The sequence below is a fragment of the Vipera ursinii genome (assembly GCF_947247035.1).
Source record: "Vipera ursinii genome assembly, chromosome: 1".
Lineage (NCBI taxonomy): Eukaryota > Metazoa > Chordata > Lepidosauria > Squamata > Viperidae > Vipera > Vipera ursinii.
This window is the reverse complement of record NC_139512.1, coordinates 310,869,508-310,892,026: the sequence shown is the minus strand read 5'-3', so window position 1 is coordinate 310,892,026 and position 22,519 is coordinate 310,869,508. Positions and strand designations below refer to the sequence as shown.

At 39.3% G+C, this 22,519-nt stretch overlaps 1 protein-coding gene across 1 annotated transcript in view; it reads left to right on the top strand.

Annotated features, from left to right (window-relative positions):
- DTL (denticleless E3 ubiquitin protein ligase homolog) overlaps positions 1 to 22,519 on the top strand; it is a gene marked incomplete at its 5' end in the record, with an annotated part of 42,442 nt that overhangs the window by 6,348 nt on the left and 13,575 nt on the right. The window contains 6 exons of the mRNA XM_083379520.1: positions 5,047 to 5,167; positions 7,017 to 7,082; positions 7,360 to 7,472; positions 12,869 to 12,942; positions 15,247 to 15,350; positions 17,917 to 18,021. Coding sequence (XP_083235646.1) covers positions 5,047 to 5,167; positions 7,017 to 7,082; positions 7,360 to 7,472; positions 12,869 to 12,942; positions 15,247 to 15,350; positions 17,917 to 18,021 — 583 coding nt within the window. The remainder of the gene's footprint in view (positions 1 to 5,046; positions 5,168 to 7,016; positions 7,083 to 7,359; positions 7,473 to 12,868; positions 12,943 to 15,246; positions 15,351 to 17,916; positions 18,022 to 22,519) is intronic.

Below are 22,519 nucleotides of genomic sequence, written 5' to 3'. Positions count from 1 at the left end.
AGCAACCCCATTAACACTTCTGGAAGCTGCAAAGGGATCTGGAGAAGGAGAAGAAGAACATCAAGAGGATGAAACAGAGGAAAATGGTGCTGGAGGAGATCAAGCTATAACCTCTTTGGATGATCCTAGAGAGCAAAGGGTAACGCGTGCTGCTTTAAAAAGAGCAAAGAAAATAAAAGAACAAGACCAGCAAAAGTCTTCAGAATCTTCACAACGTACTCATAGTCAAGCAGTGGGAGGAGCACGGCCTAAAGAAGATAGTCCTATCAAAGCAGTGCTTCAAGAGCTTTGGGAGGATATGCATGGCAACTAAATTTTTGACTTGGAACGTTAATGGACTAAATTCACCACAGAAGAGAAAGAAGGTTTTTCAATATTTAAAACAATTTAAGATAGATGTTATATGTTTGCAAGAAACGCATATTAGGGCTATGGACCAAAAGTTTTTATTGAACTCAAGACTGGGTACGCACTTTGTTGCCTCTGCAATGAATAAGAAAAATGGAGTGGTTGTTTATATTAAAAGTGCCATAACAGCGGATTTAATTGAAGCAGATAAGCATGGAAGATACGTACTGATAGACTTGTTGATAGAAGGCAAAAAGACGCTTCTAGTTGGACTGTATGCCCCTAATCAACAACAACAACAGGCTGACTTTTTTAGTTTACTTCATACAAAGCTTACCCAGTTGGATTATAAATCTTTTATTTTTATGGGGGACTGGAATGGTGTTATGGATGTACAGATGGATAAGGCTGGAGCTTTTAAGCGCATTCCAAGTCATGCTAGACTGCCAAAATCTTTTTTTGAAATGAAGGATGACTTGGAACTGCGAGATATCTGGCGCGAGAGACACTTGCAGGAAAAGGATTATACTTTTTATTCTGATAGACATCAATCTTTTTCGAGGATTGATTTTATTTTGGTGACTAATGATTTTTTTTTGAGGACTAAAAAGGTGAAGATTTGTGCAAGAACTATCTCTGATCACAGTCCAGTGTGGTTAGAGATTGATAAGGAGAAAAGAGACAGGCGCTCGTGGCGCGTAAATGAGAATTTGTTTAGAAATCAGAGAAATGTGGAAGAATGTAAACAGCGGATGAAGGATTTTTTTGAAACTAATATGAACAAAGGTACTTCTATGGATATGGTGTGGGATGCTAGCAAGGCATACATGAGAGGGGTGTTGATATATATGAACAACAAACATAGACGTGCTGTGGAAGCTAGGAGGAAAGAACTGGAGAATGAAATAAAGGAAAAAGAAAAGGCTTTGATTTTGAACTCAGAGGATGTGAAGACTAAGGAGGCTATTAAGTTGTTAAGAGGACAATTTGATAAATTAATGGCTGACCAAGTGGCAACCAATATGCGGTTTGCCAGGCATAATACTTTTTGTAACGCTAACAAACCAGGTAGATGGTTAGCCTATAGATTGAGGAAAAAACAAAGGGCTTCTAATATAGACAAGATTGAGCATAAAGGAAGGGTTGTGTTTCAACAGGACCTTATCAAGGACGCTTTTGTGGATTTTTATTCTAAATTATACGCTAAAGAGAAAATTAATGAAAAAGATATTGATATATATTTGGAAAATGCTAGCATCCCGGTTCTTACGCAAGTACAAAAAGAAGGGATTAATCAATTGATCACAGAAGAAGAAATTTTTACAGCAATTAAGGAATTGAAGGTGGATAAAGCACCAGGTACGGATGGCTTGACTGCGGCCTATTATAAAAATTTACAATTAGAAATCATAAAACCGTTAAAGGAACTGTTCCAGACAATCCAGAGGGGGGGAAAAGGTGCCACCGTCTTGGAGAACAGCTTTTATCTCTTTGATTCCGAAGGAAGACCAAGATGCTACTCAAGTTAAAAATTATAGACCGATATCGCTTTTAAACACAGATTACAAGATATTTGCTAAGGTTTTGGCTAATAGATTGATGAGGGTTCTGCAACAGGTGATTCATGGGGATCAAACAGGGTTTATTAGTGGTAGGCAAATGAAAAATAATGTGAGGCATATAGTTGATGTGTTAGAGTTTTTGGAAAGGAACAACCAGATTGCTGCGGTGCTGATTTTTTTAGATGCTGAAAAAGCTTTTGATCAATTGAACTAGAAATTTTTGTTGAAAGTTTTAGATAAAATGGATTTTGGGGAAATTTTTTTGCAACCGATTAGGGCATTATATCAAAAACAAACTGCCCGAATTATAGTTAATAATAGCTTGACAGAAGCATGTAATATTGAGAAGGGCACAAGGCAAGGGTGTCCGTTATCGCCCTTGTTATTTGTGTTAACATTAGAGATACTATTGGTTAAAATTCGGAATTCGGAAAAAATTAAGGGGATTCAAATTGGAGATCAGGACTACAGATTGAGAGCATTCGCAGACGATCTGGTTGTTACAGTGACCCAGCCAGAGAACTCTGTTGTGGACCTGATGGAGATAATAACACAATATGGGAAGGTTTCTGGATTTAAGGTTAATGTACAAAAAACAAAAATTTTGGCCAAAAATATGACAACACCGCAAAAGGCCCTTTTAGAAGGATTAACTGGATTTGAGATTGTTAAAAGGGTTAAATATTTGGGGGTGATTTTGTCGCCCTCTAATACAAAGCTATATAAAAACAATTATGAAAAATTATGGGGGAAAATTCAAAAAGAATTGGAGAGTTGGAAAAAATTGCAATTGTCTTTGTTGGGACGGATTGCAGCAGTAAAAATGAATGTCCTGCCTAAATTTTTATTTTTATTTCAAATGATACCGATTCTTAAGAAAGATTCTAATCTGGAGGAATGGCAGCGAGGTATCAATAAATTTGTGTGGGCAGGGAAAAAACCACGAGTTAAACTTAAGATTATGCAGGATACTCGTGAGAGAGGTGGCCTTAAATTGCCTAATTTTAAATTATATTATGAAGCTGCTGCATTAGTAGGAATAAGTGACTGGATTAATTTGACGCAAGGGAGGTTATTAAATCTTGAGGGCCACGATTTGTTGTTTGGCTGGCATGCATATTTGTTGTATGATAAGAAAGTAGACAACGTGTTTAGGGTGCATATTTTAAGACAGGCATTGCTGAGAGTTTGGAAGAAGTACAGACATAAGTTAAGTTGCAAGATACCATTGTGGGCAATTCCAAAACACGCAATAGAAAATATACATGCTGGCTTCAAACATGATCGGACTACGTATAAGGAGATTCTCAGTTTGGAAAGAAACGTTTGGTGTTTGAAATCATATAGCCTCTTGCGAGAAGAGAAGGTTGTTCAAAATTGGTTTCAATATATTCAGTTACGGGCCAGGTGGAAAGAAGACCAGAAAAATGGACTTACAATGACTGATGAAAATTTGATAAAGCAAATTAGGAATCAGGGACCAGCACATATCAAACGGATATATCTTGCATTGATAGAGATTGATTCAGAAACAGAGCTTGTTAAGGATTGTATGATAAAATGGGCCCAAAATATCCAGGAAGTCATCACAATGGACACGTGGGAAAAGATTTGGGTGAGGAACGTAAAATTTACACAAGCTCAAAATTTAAGAGAGAATTTCTACAAAATGTTTTATAGATGGCATTTAGATCCTAAAAAGCTTGCAAGTATGTGTCCGAATTATCAGCCTAAATGTTGGAGGTGCGGTGATGAAGACGCAACATATTTTCACATATGGTGGACTTGTAAAAAGGTTAAGGCTTTTTGGATAAAAGTCTGGTGGAACATGCAGAAGATTTTTAAACAGAGGTTAAAGTTTTGTCCGCAATTTTTTTTGTTGGGAATAATTACAGATGCCACAGTTGTGGACATCAAGTTGATGTTGAATTTAATTACGGCGGCAAGACTTTTGATAGGCCAATACTGGAAGAAAGAGGAACTGCCGACCATAGAGGAGTGGACTTTAAAGGTTTCCGACCTGGCAGAGATGGCGAAGATTTCGGCCTATTTGAAAGATCATTCGCAAGAACGCTATATTATGGAATGGAGAAAATGGATTGATTTTATCCAGAACAAGTATAGGGTTAAGAAGTTCTATGTAGCATTTGAATAAGTCTTCTTTCGTTTTTTTTTTCTTTTCTTATCTTAGTTTCTTTTTATATATATTCAATATTATTATTATTTGTTTTATCCTATATAAGCTAGAGAGTGATGGATTTTAGAGTTTATAATTGTTAGTATATGATTGCTTATGATTGCATTTTATATATATACCTTGTATTTAGCTCTGGGAAGTCGGGGGGGGGGAGGTAGGGAGGGGGGAGGAGGGAGGGGGAGGGGGGATTCTTAAAGGAAAACTGTATTTTAAAACTTTTCAATAAAAAACAAAAAACAATATAATCCTCTTTCTGAATTTGATTCTTTAATATGTTTGTGTCTGGCACATCTCTTGTTGGGAAGTTTTATATTTTCATCTAAAAGTAGTCCTCGATTTAACGGTTCATTTAGTGACCGTTTAAACTTACACAGCACTGAAAAAAGTGACTTAAGACTTTTTCACACTTACGACTGTTGCAGCATCCCCCTGGTCACATGATCAAAATTCAGATGCTTGGCAAGTGACTCACATTTATGACGGTTGCTGTGTCCCAGAGTCAGGTGATCACCTTTTGCAAACTTCTGGCAAAGTCTGGGGAAGCCACATTCACTTAACAATCATGATATTAACTTAAGAACTGCAGTGATTCACTTAACACCTGCGACAAGAAAGGTCATAAAATGGGGCAAAACCTACTTAACATCTGTCTCATTTAGTAATAGAAATTGTGGTCATAAATTGAGGACCAGCAGTACATCCAGTCTTATACTTACATGTCTTTAACCATACCTTCCAAAACAAGGAATCCTATGCACTTTATGTAGGGACTAAGTTCTCCTGAACTTGCTGGAGTTTATTTTTGAGTAAATATACATAATATTGAATTAACGCTTCATATATCTATTGAAAAATGGTTCTGTTTCATAAGCTTATGTTAAAGGTGTCATAATTTTTTTTTCCTTCCAGTGGTAAACTATTGCATTTATTTCCTCTAAGGTTACTGCTTCAGGGGATCAAACTGCAAAAGTGTGGGATATAAAGACTGGTGAACTTTTGGGAGTGTGCAAAGGACATCAGTGCAGTCTCAAATCAGTTGCTTTTTCTAAATTTGAAAAAGGTAAACTTTAATATTCTGTTTGTTAATGAATTTTTTTGGGGATATCACTGTAGAAAATACGGAGCATAGGAATTTGGGACTAATGATATGCAGTATAATAACATTATGGTGCCATAGTTACGCCAATGTTCATAGATCATAAATTGTGAAAAAGCTATGCTATTATTGAGGACCTTTTAATGTTCTTAGATGAACTAGCAAGGATAATTCAGCTAGAAATCCCAGTCTAATACTCCATCCTTACATTTACAAAAACAATCATTTCTCAAGGTAAATTTTTTGAAAAGCTCAAGGTAGAATTGAAAACCCCCTCAAAAACAGCAAAGGTATGTGTTTACTTTGAAGTATATGATAGTACATCTGCATTTATAAATGTAAAATATGTTTAGTGCTTGAAATAATGAGTATTACAAAAAAGAGACAAAAAGTTAGAACATGGTTTCTCTATTTTTTTCAACTGTGGCCAACAAAGAAATATTAAGAAAATGAAGCAACCACCTAAACAAATAACCCCCCCAGTTATTCTTGTTTTAATTTATTTAAGAGTCATGGTGGTGCAGTGGTTAGAATGCAGTATTTCAGACTGACCCTGCTCACTGCCAGAGGCTCAATCCTCACAGGCTGAAGGTTGATTCAGCCTTCCATCCATCTGAGGTCAGTAAAATGAGGACCGATACTGTTGGGGGTAATATGCTGAACTCTAAACTGCTTAGAGAGGGCTGTAAAGCATTCTGAAGTGGTATATAAGTTTAATTGCTAATTGCTACTGAAATTAAGAAGTCAGATAATGCCTTCCCATTCCTTCTATTTTTAAAGGGTTTTTTAAAATTAAAATTTGCATCAAAATGTTGATTCAATAATAGATATTAACATTAAATCATTTTATGTATCCCAGGCCTTAATAACATTCACTTTTAGTACAAACCTGTCAGTCAAGAACGTTCTTCTGGAGAAATCTGTGGATCTCCAGCCTAATAAAATCCTATTTTTAAATACTAATTGTTTTTCTTATACTTTTCTTTTGGTGTCCTTCATGTGAGATTACTGTTGTTTTTATTAATAACTGTATTTAAGATCTGTTACTGTAATACGTTTGCTGAATTTTATTACTGTAGTCACATTGCTGGTTCTATTTATACCAAGGATGTGCAAAACATTCTATGCATGGAACAGCTGAATGTTCCAACTGAAAGATACATGTCTCAGAAATTGTGGTCTGTACATGGAATAAACCACTGTTGCTCTTCTGTAAATGAACAAATGTAATTATTTTGCTTGGAAGATTAGTGGCAGGCATGAATGGGAAAAATGCTAAGGGGGGATTCTTCCTTGGCAAAGGGGTGTGCAAACATTAATGCACTAATGGTGAAAGAAGGGAAAAGGTTCTGAGATCAGGAGCAGGTTGGCCAACACACAAGTTGTGCAGTGAAAGAAATGGCCAATCCAAGGCAGCACGGCAGCACTTCTGGAATGCAATGGTGGGTTTATGACCCTTAACTCCTTTGCTTCAAGGAACTACTGCATACCCTTTGCAAAACCAAATGCATGTCTTAACTTTGTTGCTTCAGTGAGCCAATTTTCAGCCATTAGTCCATTCTTGCAAACCAGCTGATTGTCAGGGGATGCAAGAAGGCAAGAGTTGAATAGGTAGACTATGAGTGGAGTGTGAGCGCCTTCCAGGAAGTAAGACTAAGTTGGCAAATGGGCTCTGGCCTGTGAGTGTGCAAAGGCTGAAGTAAATTTCTGCGGACTACTATTAATTCAAGGAATGCATTTGAGGAATTACTGGATTAGGGTCTAATCAACATGACCTGTTTTTTTAGTGAAACACTAATTTTGTATTTTATAGCTGTGTTCTGTACTGGAGGAAGGGATGGGAATATCATGATCTGGGACACTCGATGCTGTAAGAAAGGTATGTGATGTGTCTATTTATTCTCTTGAATCATTGCAATGGTATTATGAGGTGGCAGTGATCACTAGATTATCCCCTGAGTTTTGTGGATATGAACTTGGATCTCCTTGTCTTAATTCCAGTGCTTTCCATTAAATAATATGTACTAATACGAGGAAAGATATTCAGTTTTCAAAAAGTTGGATGAATTTACAGTATGATCGTGGGTCATTTACCATATATGAAAAAGCCAGAAGGGAAGGCCTTTTTAATAATGTTTCCTGAACCTGTTTTACAGATGGATTTTACAGACAAGTTAAACAAATAAGCGGTGCCCACAACATCATAGATAAAACACCATCCAAACTGAAGAAGAAAAAACAGAATGTGAAAGGACTTGCACCCTCAGTGGTAAGAATTTGGAATTTTAAGACCACGTTTTGTCATTTTCTGTCTTGGCAGCTGCACTAGCTTGAAATTATTAGGGAGATGGTAGAAATTAAGGAAAACAACTGAATTAATTACATTGATTTATGTGAACCTCTACTAATATCTAGGGATTTACTAATTAGCATATAAAGAGAATCTGGCCTATTTTTTTAAACAAATATAAAATTTCCTATGCATTCTTCTGGAAAAAATATTCCTACATTGGGAAGTTTGTTCATCTTTGTTTATTTTGCTTTGCCTATTCTGGATTCTTAAGCAAAGGTATTTTAACTCTTAAGGTTTGAAGCAGGTCTCTGCTGCAGATGATACAAATAGGAAAGTAATAAGCTGCTTTAAACTTGAGTTAGAGCTTTGGTTAATTCTACCATATTTAGGCTACAAAAATCTAGATATCAGAAAGCATCTGTCATTTTTTTTATATCTTGGATTCAGTAGACCTAGAGGCATGCCCAAAGAGAAAATGTGTGCATGGAGGAAACATCAGGGCTTGAGTTTGGCTTGTTCCTGGCAGGTTGCAGTCTAATCAAATTGAAACACAGTACTTTGTGATTGATCAGATTTCAGCCAGGGCAGAGAGTGAGCTGAATGAATTTGGTGCGCTTATCTTTCTCTGTGAGCCCACTCAACCACCAATGCTCTTTTTTTTCTCCCTTTTTTCTCCCTTTGCTGCTACCATACTTAAATGGAAGCACAACTTGATCCAACTGACCCATAGTGCTTAGACCTTTTGCAGATCATTCCAGCATCTTTCCTCATATTTTCCTTTTTCCTGCTATAGCAGACAAATGCGTGTGTCTTTTACTGTTATGTCCTGCCTCAGAACACACATATTCTGGGTCAGTACCTAGAGCAAATATACTTACTCTGGGTCTCAGTCATCGAGGTCATAGTTGTCCCAAAAGTGCTTTCAAACAGTTTTTTGAGTACTTCACACACTAATTTAATATGCTTTGCCATATAAATCTGTATAAATCATCTGTACTGCATAAATGAGGATGTCATCAAGATAGACTAAGACCCCTTTGTACAGGTGATCATGCAGCACTTGATTAATCAATTGCATGAACCCACCAGGGGCTTCCTGCAGTCCAAACGGCATAAAATTGAACTGAAAACTTCCCAGTAGGCTGTTAAAAGCTGTTTTCCACTTGTCTCCTTTTTTTACTCTCACTCAATAGTATGCTTCTCTTAGGTCTAGCTTGGTAAAAACTTTCCTTTCGCCAAATGGGCTAACATGTCTTTCATGAAGGAGAGGGGGTACGTATTCTCCATGCTGACTGTGTTTAACACTTTAAAATCCATGCACAGCCTCAGCAACCCATCTTTCCTTTCTTTAAAAAACACAGCGGCAGCTACTCGGGATTTTGCTGGCTGGATGAACCCTCTAGCCAAGTTCTTGCCAATGTACTCCCTCAGCTCTCTCAATTCGTGGGGGTCATTGAGTACATCTTCAGCCAAGTTGGTTTTCAGCGTTGACACTTGTATATTTTCTTTTTTTTTTATTGAAAAGTTTTAAAATACAATTTTCCTTTAAAAAACCCCCCTTCCCCCTCCCTCCTCCCCCCTACCTCCCCTCCTCCCCCCTCCCTCCTCCCCCCCTACCTCCCCCCCTCCCCCCCTACTTCCCAGAGCTAAATACAAGGTATATATATATATATAAAAAAAGGCAAACCTAAGCAACCATATACTAACAACTATAAATTCTAAAATCCATCACTCTCTAGCTCAGGGGTGTCAAACTCAATTTCATTGACGGCCGCATCAGCATTGCGGTTACCCTCAAGGGGCCAGGTGGGTATGGCCAGGGTGGGCATGGCCTACTGGGTGGGCGTGGCTAGAGTGCGTATGGCCTACTGGGTGGGCGTAGCCAGCTCTACATAGTTTTTATCAAGGGTGCCTATGGTTGGCCTGGGCAGGAGTGGGACAGATCTGAGGGTCTCTGGCAGAAGGAGGGTCTCTGGGTCAGGGCCAAGGCAGTGTGGGCCGTTCCCTCCTTGTTTCCAGGATGGCTTCGCGGGCCGCATGAAACCACTTCACGGGCCGAATCCGGCCCCCGGGCCTTGTGTTTGACACGTCTGCTCTAGCTTATATAGGATAAAACAAACCTTAGCAATATTAAATATATATAAAAAACTAAAATAAAAAAGAAACACTCTCTAGCTGATATAGGATGGAACAAACCTTAATAGTATTAAATATATATTAAAGACAAAAAAAGGAAAAAGAAAAAAAAAACCCCTTCTCAACCCTATACTTATCCTAAATAAACTCCATCCATTTTATCTATTCCATGATATAACGTTCTTACAAATAATCTTTCAAGTTAACCAAAATCTTCACCACCTCAACCAAATCAGAAAACTTTAAAGTCAACTCTTCTGTAATCGGCCGTTCCTCTTCCAGTACCACATCTATAATTATTCCAAACAAAAAAAAGGAAAAAAGATTGCGAACAAAACTTTAACCTCCATTTGAGAATCTTCTGTATATTCCACCAAACTTTAATCCAGAAAAGCTCACCCTTTCCACAAAACCACCAAATATAAAAATATATTGCGTCTACACCCAAACCTTTTCCCACCTCCCCTACTTGACTACTTGACTATATCGTAGAAGTTCCATAGACTTCTGCAAATCCTGCTATTTTCTCTTCTTAGATCGTTTTGCAGCAGCACGTGTCACCCTCTGTTTTATAGACTCATCCGACGAGGTTGTATCTTGGTCTCCTCCAACACCGTTGTCTTCTATCTGACCATCTTCGGCCTCTTGATGCACTCCTTCTCCAGATCCCTTTTCAGCTTCCAAAAGTGTTAATGGCGTTGCATTTAAAACATTATTGTAGAAATCACGCGCTTGCATCACAGTAACCAAACGGTACCGTTTACCTTCGTGCGTCACCATCAACCCCACTGGGATCTCCCATCTGAACCTTATATCTCGTTGCTTGAGCTCTTGCACAAGAAATGTAAAATCCTTCCTTCTCCTTAGAATCTTTGGAGGAATTTCTTTTAAAACCAAAACTTCTTGATTAGCAATCACAACTTTAGTATCATAAGCAGCTTGTATAACTTCATCTCTAGTTTCCCTTTTTGCAAAATATACCACCACATCTCTAGGCAACTTTCTCTGTCTAGCAATCCATGAATTCACACGAAACACTTTATCCATGCCTCCTTTTATTTCAGATGCTGGCTGTTTCAACACTACTTCGAAAGCCTCAGAAACCAGCTGCTTTAGATCTTCCTTAGTATTCTCCTTTAAGCCTCTAATTCTAATAGCAAACTGCAGCTGGAAATATTGAGCAAGACTCAGTTCCTTTTCCATTTTATCTTCATTCTCCAATACTTTTGCTTCTAGTATAGCATTCTTTTGAGTCAAGTCTTCTAACTTTTCCTCCAATTCTTCCACACAACGAGCCACTTTACACACTGAAGACAAGATGTCTACCTTCATCGCTCTGAGCTTCTGTTCCATCCTCTCCTCCATTCTCTTCTCCAATTTCTCCAATTTCTCCTCCATCTGTGCAAATCTATCATTAATTGATTCCAAAATTACCTGGGTGTGTTTTTCAAGAGCATCTTGTAAGTCCTTTGATGTCAATACATCAGGAGGATGCAGCGCCTGCAATAATGATTGTTGCACCGGAGAAGTTCCAGCACTCCGAAGAGTTTTAGGGGGTGGTTTAGCCGCCATCTTTTACCAAATGTGACGCACTTTCACTTCAGATTTATAATCCAAAAAAGTCCATCAAGCTGGAGAGTAAAGCATAATAGTCCTCTTTACCTTTTCCTCTTGTATCGCTCTGCCTGCTCCTTTAATCCATAGTCATTCCTTCAGGCAGGGGTGGTCGCAGACGGCTGGCTCTGCTCCAAGAAGTCAGGAGCAGAGGCGACGGCCAGCTGGGAGCAGCCCAGGCTACGGGGGAGTTCAATCCTTCAGCCGCCCAAGCCATAAGCTCAGGCGGCCCTGGAGAACTCTACCCCTACCTGGGAGCTCGCCCCCTCCTCTTCTCCCGAGGAGGGGGCTTCGGATTCGCCCGAACAGCTGATCGGCGCTGTTTCGGGCGAAAAAAACAACAGCTGAGCCGCGGGCAGCCCGGGAAGGCTGTCTCCGTCGCCGCGGAGCCACCGGAAGTCCACTTGTATATTTTCTTATATATTATCACATACTTGTTCTAACTGATGTCAGATGTGTGTTATATCCATTGTATACTCATTTCAAATTGTGGATTCTGAGCACCCAATTTTGAATGCATGCTGCATCTGAAAGCTACCACTGGTTGAGAATGCAGTGGCATGATAGCCCCATGTTACTACTTTGTGAGTCATACTGTCTACTAGTCAGCTTCCAGGTGCAATTCAAGGTGTTGATTACCACCTATAAAGCCATTCATGACACAGGGCAAGTCATTCATGGAACTGTAATTGAACAATTCCAGATGGCATCTAATGCTTCCACGTTTAATTTGTCCCATAATAGCAATCTTGAGAGGTTGATTGGGTGGAGAAATATGTACAATATCTAACATGCTTTGGGTTTCCTGCATGAAATAGTGCCATTTATGGGGACCCAGCTCTTCTGTTGACTAGCATATCCCCTGAAATTCAGATGGTCACAACCTTATTGGCCTTCCTTAAGATGTTGAAAATCTGGCTTTCTCTCCAGAGCCCTGAATCAGGGTGTAGAATGAGCCTGTTTGCAATGGGAATATGATTGTGTTAGCCTTGTATGCTGTATGCTCTTTGTTTCTATTTGTTTGTTGGGTTTCTCTCTCTCTTTCTCTCTCTCTCAATCATAGCCCAGAATCCCAGTGTGCAGTGGGTACATAAATTGATTAAATACATTTTTCTTCACTTTCCATAACTGTTAGGCAGTTGTTTCTTAGTTACGTTATGACTTACCTTTGGAAGGTAGGCTTAAAAATAAATGCAGTAGCTACATCATACTTTACAACCTACTGTATTTCACAAGGAATGACTTAGGCAGGGAACTTCAGATGCATTCTGCATCCAGAAAGATATGGATGCCATCTTGAGAAGCTAGTTTTAATCATTTGTAAGGCATACAATGTAATCTCAATTATGATGACTTAAAAATCAATATATCTATTCAGTGGGACTCAACAATAGATAAATGCAAATACAGTGGTAATTAGGTTTCCCTTTGTGTGCTTTTCTTTATACACAGTTGTTGAACTCTTCAACTATTGAGATAGAGCCACAGTTTTTGAAACGTCAATAAATAATTACTAACTGGGTCAAATGGGAAGCTATTTATAGGAAATGTTCAATACTGAAATTAACTTTGTTATAGTATTAGCCTGTTGAGAAATGACTTTTTTCTCATTCTCTTCTAAGGATTTCCAGCAGAGTGTGACAGTGGTACTACTTCAAGATGAACATACCTTAATCTCAGCAGGGGCAGTTGATGGGTAATAGTCAATACTTCTGTTTCCAGCATTTTTTTTTATTCTCCTTTTGAGAAGCACTATGGATTTCTAATTTTGGATTGTTTGCTCATGTGAACATTCCTGTAATGAAACTTAATTGAAATTTCATAGAATGCCTCTTACCTGGGGAACAAGGACTTTCTTGGGGGGGGGGGTTTAAAAACAGCAGATTTCTTATTTAGTTGTGTCATTATAACTAAGCCATTTGTCAAACAAGGATCCATCCTATAGCTGAAAGGTAGCAGAAGATGGTGAAACACACTCTCCCACATTGTAGGTTTTAAAAGCATATGATGTACTGCTGTCTCTCTTCATTCGTTCATTCATTGGCATCCTTCAATCTTGACAGACTATGGCAGACATGTCAAACACAAGGCCCGGGGGCCAGATTCGGCCCGCAAAGTGGTTTCATGTGGCCCACGAAGCCATCCTGGAAACAGTGAGGGAACGGCCCCCACTGCCTTGGCCCTGGCCCAGAGACCCTCCTCCTGCCAGAGACCGTCAGATCTGTCCCACTCCTGCCCAGGCCCCCATGGGCACCCTTGATGTGAACGTTGTAGAGCTGGCCACGCCCACCCTGGCCATACCCACCCGGCCCCTTGAGGGCAGCCGCAATGCTGATGCGGCCCTCAATGAAATTGAGTTTGACACCCCTGGACTATGGTATCATGCTCTGGAAAGAGGTCCTAAAGCTGCATCTGGTGTGGCTAAAAAGGCCAATTCCAGAGTGGCAGTCCCTTCCACACTGAGGGCAGGTACAATCTGTCCCCTATCCAGCCTCCAGATTTCGCTGGTTCCGGGACTGTCTCTTTGCCTCAGCTTGCCACACAAGTGTCTCTTCGAATTGGAAAAGGCCATGCTGCATCTTTAGGCTCCAAGCTGAGTGATCAGAGGTCAAGGTTTCCCAGCTTAGAGGGATCTAAAGGCCTTGGGAATGGACATTAACAGCTGGGAAACCTTGGCCTCTGATCGCTGTGTCTCTTAGCAATTAAATAAATTGAGAAGATAATTTCTCAGTCTTTTAAGTCCTGTCAAATTCTTCTAGTTGGAAGGTGATATCCTGATAGTAATAACTAATATTTAATATATTGTATTACATTTATAATTGATTAAATCCCTCCAAGGCTGAGTTGCTGTATATCAGTACATGTCATTGTATTAACATAGGCCATTAGACAGGGTCACATTGCCCCATGAAATGTGCTATGTGCCTTGGGGATGTTCTTCCTCGATTGAGAGTGCTGCTTAAATAGCCAGTGGAGGCCATTATTGTGGCCCCTTTGCCCAGCTTTAGCTGATGCACGAGTTGTAGCCTTCCCTAGACCAGGATACACTGGCCTTGATAATCCACACCTTGATGATCACCTGCCAGGAGTACTGTAATGCACTCAGTGGGGAGGGGGAGAGCATTGTAAATGATCTGGAAGCTACAATTTGTCTAGAATGTTAAAGCATTTTTTATACACAATTGTTATGTCAGCTGTTGAGATAGAGCCAAACCTATTGATAGATCAGTTGCTTGCAAGGTAACACCTCTCCTGTTGCTGCACTGACTATCACTAGACTTCTGGGCTCAGTGCAAAGTGCTGGTAATCGCTGATAAAAGCCACATGTGATATGGCACTGGGCTGCATCAGACACTGTCTAATCAGAATTAAATCTGTCCATTTGGGAAAAACATTTTGGGAAGTACAGGTAAGAATTCCACTTTTCTTGAAGTTAGGGGGTCATGAAAAAGTCAGCAGGCCTCTGGGCAGCTCCCATACTTGACCTGTGGGCAGCTCCCCTACTTGACAGCTCCCCTGTGCTTCATATAGTCCTCCCCGTCATGTCATTTAGAAAATTAAGGAAAATAGTTTTATGTTTTTATTGACAATTGTTTAATTTCACTGAGTTGTTGAATCTGGCAAAGTGTTAGTGGTGTTTGTCTTGGGTTTTATTTTTTAAATATCTTGCAACCCACCCATAATATTTTGATTTGGGAGAACTATAACTGTTAAATAAACTAGGTAAGTAGACAGACAGACATACTATGCTTCCTATTTCTCAATTTATATTGCTTCCCAGCCAGTTGAACAAATATCTTGAATGAAGGAATATTCTGTCCATCAATTAATCATATGTAATCTGAATATTACATATGAGACTGGATTACGGCTAGTTTCCTTCACATGTTTTGGGATTATGGTTTACTGAATTCACGTCAGATATATTTGGAGAACATCAAAGTGAGGAAGACTTGATCATTGTATGGAATTCTGAAGAATTCTGTTTTCTTCATTTTAGTGTGATCAAAATATGGGATCTGCGCAAGAACTACACTGCATACCGGCAGGAACCAGTGCCATCCAGAGTTTTCAGCTACCCAGGGAACAGCATCCGTAAACTTGGTATGGCATAACTGAATATTCAAGAAGGAAGACAATTAGGGTCATTTGTATTCATACATTAGAATTATTATTTTTTATTTTAATTCCATTTATATCCCGCCCTTCTCCGAAGACTCAGGGCGGCTTACAAGCTTAGCAGCCTTCATTCTATGTATATGCCTGCTTATTAGGGTTTTCACACACACCCCAAGCGGCATTATTACAAAGTCAGCTTAATTGTCCCCAACAACCTGGGTCCTCATTTTACCTACCTCGGAAGGATGGAAGGCTGAGTCAACCTTGAGCCTGGTGGGATGCGAACCTGCACTAATTGCAGGCAGCTGGTGTTACTTAAGGAGGCATTAGCTCCACCAAGGCTCTTATAAATTACACTTTGAGCTGAGGTCATTTATCAAAATCTGTCTTAGCCTGATTTCAGAACTAGCGTTAGCAAAACAATGGCATTCGTGACCCTGTTTGGTCACTTGTTTTGAGAGAATGGGCAGGATGAATTAATTCTCTAGGTGTCAATAGTCTTCAGTGCTGCCACATTGCCTTTTGGGATGGTCTGTGTAAACAAGCTTAAAGACACAGTGTTTCCATGATCCTGGAAGATGATTTTTTTAAAAGGTTGTGTTTTTGTTTTTGGACAGGATACTATGATGGTCACTTATGCCATAAGGGGCTATAAAATTTATTTTCTGGTCCTTGTGAGTTTGAGTGTTCCATGAAGTGTCAGGCAGGTCATTAGGAGTTAATTAACACACTGATAGTATCCAGCTCTTTTACATCTAGCAGTTGCCCTGTTAGATTAATGTCAGCATTACCAAGGAACTAGATGAAAGCCAGTGGACTGAAGCTTAATCCAAATAAAGCAGAAATTCTGTTGGTGAGTGACCTGATGTTGTCATAGTCAAAACCATTCTGTAAAGTATTGTAAATATGACTCATTATGACATTAATCACGACTGAATAATAAGAGCCTGCCTATACTGTATGCTTAGGTCTTCTCAGAGCTCTGCTCCTTCCTCTGAGGTGATGTAGGCAGAACTGAGGAAAGGGTTTTGTTAGATGCAATTTTCTTTTGGGGAATGCTTTTCAGACAATTTTTTTTCCTCCTGATGCCAAGCAAAGTTTTCCATTTCCCTGTGCTTTTAATTTTTAAGCAGTGATTTGGAACACTTTTTAGATACTTCTGATTTCTACCTTTTTTATATTTTCTATCTGATTTACATGGAGCCAGTTTGGTGGTGTGCAGGGGTCAGCAACCTGAAAAAGAAAAAGAGCCACTGGGAACCGGTTCCATCACACATTAAAAAAAGTGGGAGCCGTGTGCGTGTGTCCATGCACGCGCATGCGCAAAACGGGTTTTCCTTGCGCATGCGCGGACGCGCGCGGTTGCCATTTTTTTATGTGTGATGGAACCGGTTCCCGGTTGCGCGACGGCGACGGCCCGTTTGCAGAGCTACCGCCTTCGGCAGCCTGCAAACGTGCCGCAACAGCTTTCTCAAAGAGTGGCGCCGCTGCCCGTTTGCGCGGAGGTGCGTGCGCACCTCTCCAAAGGTTTGGGGAGGTGCGCATTTGGAGAGGTGCGCGCGCACCTCTTGGAATGGGCAGCGGCGCCGCTTGTTGGGAAAGCTGCCGTGGCCCGTTTGCAGAGCTGCCGCTTTCGGCAGCCTGCAAACATGCTGCGGCAGCTTTCCCAAAGAGCGGCACCGCTGCCCGTTCGCGCGGAGGTGCGTGCGCACCTCTCCAAAGGTTTGGGGAGGTGCACGCGCACCTCTCCAAACGGGTGGTGCCACTCTCCATTTGGAGAGGTGCACGCGCACCACTGCCCGTTTGAAGAGGTGCACGTGCACCGGGCGGCTGGGAGCCACAGGAGACGGCTCAAAGAGCTGCATGCGGTTCCGGAGCCGCGGGTTACCGACCCATGGTGTAGTGGTTTAAGGTGGCAGAATAGAAATTGAGAGACTGAGATTTCTAATCCACCTTAGACGCAAAGCCAGCTGGATGACCTTAAGCTAGTCACTCTCAGCCCTAGGAAAGAGGCAATGGCAAACTACTCCTGAAAAACTTTGCCAAGAAAATTGCAGGGATTTGCTCAGGCGGTCTCTGAGAAACAGTCTCGGCTGAATGGAAGAAAAATAAAATCTGATTTCCACAAGCTATTATAGAAATGTTTTTACACTGCAATATGGGATGTGCTAAAGTATTTTTTTAAAAATCTTTTTTCCTTTTATCACAGACTGACTAAATAAGCATAAGAGGTCAGTTTCCCTAGTTATAAAAAGACCAGCATTTACCAAAATAATGAAAACATCCAGTCTATTCCCCTTCACACAAAAAAAGGCAAGCCGCCTCTTTGTTTTGAAAGAACATAAAACATAGATGAGTTTCACCACTGTAGACTGCTTATACCTTAGTATCTTATTTGAAAGCACTTGCTGGAATTTTTGTCTTTAATCTTCCTTTAACCTTCTAATAAATACTAATAATCAGAGGTCTTAGATTCCTGCTCCTGGGATTAGCTGTTTCTTATCCAGCCTTTAAGGAGGGAAGTCTGACAACAGAATCTTCTGTATTCTAGGATATTCCAGTCTTATTTTGGATTCCACTGGTACCAACCTATTTGCTAATTGCACTGATGATAATATATACATGTTCTGTATGCCGGGTCTGAAGAATGCTCCAGGTAAGTACTAATATTTTGGGATACAGATTATCTGTACGTCTTGCTACTTAACAAGTTTAAAAAGCTATGGCTGATGCACTTACTGTATCTCTGGGAGTACGGGAGTACCATATGCATTTCCAGGAAAGGTAGTCCAATATATTTGATAAGGCTTTTGCCAAGCTGAGTGTCCATAGAATTGCAGTATGTAGTAGATCATACTTTACAATCAAATCTATCAGGACAGCTTCTATGAATCGCAGTACGAAAGTTTATAACCCTACAGATGTCTCCGTACTCTCTTTTCCTTTAGACAAACAAGCTTAGTAGTCTGAGGACTACCTGTATATCTTTTCACTGTATACTTATAGTCATTAGCGGCCTTCTTTACATTAATCCAGAGTGGAACCATTATATCTTATGAATAGTGAATTCATTTGTTAATTGTGCTTATCTCAAGCAAGGCTTGTTTATTTGTCACCTCATTTTCAGAGTCTACAAAATTACCTCTCAGACCACAAGAGAACAGCAAATACTGAAAGGCTAACTTAAATGTGTTTGAAATAGTGGATTTTATTAAGTGTTCCTTGTGTTCTTCTGATTCCTTTTTTCTGAATCATTGCTCTTTCCCTCCCCCCTCCCCTTTTTTTTGAACGAAATGGAAATAAAATTAATGGAAATTGGTTTACATTCCAACCATCTACCTTTACGCTATATTCTGTAATTCTGCAAGAGTCAGAAGGTTCAGTATATTGATTTTTCTGAAGGATAGATCAATAAAATCTACAAAACTTTAATTGCTGCCTTTTTCCAGGTGGCAATGCCACACTCCACTCCAGAATATTTTGAAAATGTAGGAAATTGTATCACTGGTAAGGACTTGGATTTTGAGAAAATGGGAAAGTCAGAAAAGAAAAATACTTACATTCATTTTTATTTGAGTGTTCCTAGTGGAAGGTTAGCAAGCAGAAAGAAAAAATCCATGCAGAATTGGAAAACTTTGGTTCAATTTTTGCTATCTATAAAGATTTCTAATGCTTGGATTGTAATCTAGCCTAGGTTGGTTGATTTGGCATAAATTGGTTGATCTAAGTTTTTCTATCTTCTTGTACCTATTTCTATTTTTGTTCAAACAATATTCTAAAATACTCTATGCCTCTTGGAAATTGTAATAGCATCTTGTTTTATAATAACCTTGTATATACATTGCTTACTCATAACTCCAAAAATATGCAGTTTTATATAGCTGTCTTCATGGCTGCATGGAGATCATTCTGAGTTACTGTAGGTAAATTGATATATTTGTAATTGTAATCATCTTTCCTCAGCCTGATACTTTCACATATATTGCAAATGCAGTCCCCAGAACTTTCAGCCTTGGTACATCTAACAGATACCAGAATGAAGAAAGCTGCTCTAAATGGTCAAGATCATTTCTTGGTTCTGTCACTCTAATCCTACTAGAAGAAGATTATTTTGGATTTCAAGGCCCAGATAGAAGAGAGAGAAAAATTAACTTAGATCTGCCTATGCTGACTGTCATGGTCTCTTTCAAGTCAGAGGACTCAAACTCAGAAGAGCCTGCACTGGACAAATGTCAGCCTGAGGAATTGGAGAGCAATTAATTACCTAGGATCAACCTTGCCAATAATCATTTGGGAGAATCAGTATGAATCAAATGACAGAGGTGCCAATTCCAAGCAGTGCTATCCCTGAGAACATGTTGCAAACTCCAGAGAACCAAGAATGGCATGTTCTCGGAGGAATTCTGTTCAACTCATTGAGAAACAAGCTAGCAATAACTTTAACTGAACCTATACTACTGTAACTGACAGCAATTGCTTTTTTCCATTGGGAGCAACTGCTTAAATTTTAGTTCTATATTTTCACGACTTTGAATCCCCTGTGCCACCCGAATCTCGGTTTTTCTATTTCAGAATTGGCTGACTAGCCTTTAAACAGCTTTTGGACTTATGATTTACCCATGCTCTGATTTGACTTTGGACTCTTACGGGCAAGGCTTTTGATTTCCTGTGTAGCACTGCTAGGGTGTGTGAGCAATTGTACATGCCAACACTCTGCCAACTAAAGCGTGAAAATGTTTGCATACTTGAAAATGCTTGCTTACCCTGCTCCGTGTGTGTTCAACCTAAAACAGAACAAAGCAACATGCTAATTTCTCTGACAAAGGACAACATGGAAAAATGGGAAAAATAGAAGGAATAGAACTGGGAAACGGAAGTATTATGAAAGCACTAGCAAAGGATGACGGTTACAAATACCTAGGCATATCGGAAGCAGATAACATCTTGAATGGAAAAGTCAAAGAGTCAACACAAAAGGAATACATCAGAAGCTGAATGCTGGAAATATAATTAAAGCCATTAATACATGGGCGAAGTCCCAGTGATACGCTACCCAGCTGGAATTATCAACTGGACATTGGCCAAATTGGAACACCTAGACCGGAAAACGCATAAACTTTTGAACATGCACCATGCTCTACATCCACGAAGTGACATCGACAGACTATATCTGCCGAGAAGAATAGGGGGCAGAGGGCTACTGCAAATCCACCAAACTGTAGAAGAAGAAAAGCGAAGTTTGAATGACTATGTGAATCAAAGTACAGAAAAATTGCTGCAGGCTGTGAAAACAGAGAGCATCATCAAAATAACAGAAACAAAGGCAGAATATAAGGAGAAATGGCTGGATGATAGATTAAATAGATGGAAAACCAAAGCTTTGCGTGGACAACATTTGAAAAACATTGAAGGAAAATGTGATAACAACTTGACATGGGCATCTATAGACCATAGTTTTCTTTTCAATACTGATCGGAGGGTCTCTAGTTTTCTGTGCTGAGTCTAGGAATCTGACATCCCATTTGTCCCTGCAGAATGTCCATTGAATCTAACTCTCTGCTACTGACAACTCAGAATTCTTTGGGTCATTAGTTTTAAAGGTGTTTAAAAATAGCCAAGTAAACCATATCTCTGTGTCACTGCACATCCTTCTTAAGAAATAAGATACCAGTTTCAGGAAATGAGAAAAGCAGCAATTTCCCTACTGGATACTGAAACTTCAGTGTCTACCTCACAAGTGCCAAATGTGAAAAGTTGTAAACAATCCGCCATTATCATTAACCTCCGAGATAAACAGTTCAAAACTTACATTCCCTGAAGAAAGAAATAAGTGAACATAATTTTTTTCCCCAAAAAATCTACTCTGAATATCTTTAATACATATTTATTTATATTTTTGCAACATTTTAGAAGTTCTGTGTTAACACAGGAGTCCACTACGTAATTCAGGAACTCATTGAGTATTTGCTATATTCAGGAATAAGAGGATCTGATACTGTTTACAGACGTGTTCTAACATGAAAGTGTGGTCATTTCAAGACTGAACACTAATTTCGAACTTAAAATAGTTTTATACAATTGAAACTTGAAACATTTTACAAACCTCTAGTGGCAAGTTTTATTCTGCTGCACTGAATAAACTTTGTGTCTTCTCTGCTCCTTTTTCTTTGATTGTGAGTATTCAATGTTCTTCCAAATATCTTAGCTGCTGGTCCTAGCTCTTTAAGAAAATTGCCTGAACTGAAAAATGTCTCTTAATTATTTCTCATATTACTTAATTGTGGTTATATTTTTAGCTTGTTATCTTATTGTTCCTCTTTTACTCCAAAGGAATGTTTGTCCATTGTTAAGATATTATAGACAACCATAGAAATTGAAGCCACTTAGCCACTATTAAATCTAACCCTCCATAATGTAAGAATCCAAATAACAGCTTTCAGGTAGCTCTCTGGCTTCAGTAAATTAAATCCGATAAAGAGGAGCTATCAGCTCTCTGGGTAATTTGTTTCACTTACAAATTGTTCTTACTATTGAAAGTTTTTCCTAACAATTTAGTTGGAAATTGTCTTGTAGCTTAAGTCCAGCATTCTGTGCCCTGTAGTCTGATATAAAATAGATCTTGGTCCTCTTCTGTATTTGCACATATTGGTGATATGTAAACATTTCAGTTCCTTCAAACTCCTCTCATAGGGTTTAGTTTTCTAGTCCTTTGAGCTTATCATTAGTCCTGAACGTTTTCTAGTTTTTCTCAATTCTTAAATATAGTTCCCAGGACTAGACAAAGTTATTCAAATGGAATCTGATTAACACAGAATAAAACAGAAGAATTACACTGGGATATAAAAGGTATACAGGTAGTCCTCTATTTACAAAGTTCACTTAGTGAATGTTGCAACAGCACTGAAAAAACTGACGCCCGTTTTTCACACATACAACTATTGCAGCATCCCAGTCACATGATCACGATTTGTATGCTTGGCAATTGACTCGTACTTATGATAGTTGCAGTATCCCAGAGTCATCTAATCACCTTTTGCCACTTTCTGACAAGCAAGGTCTATGGGGAAGCCAGGGGAAAGCCAGATTCACTACACAACTGTGTTACTAACTTAATGATAATTCATGATTCACTTAACAACTGCGGCAAGAAAGGT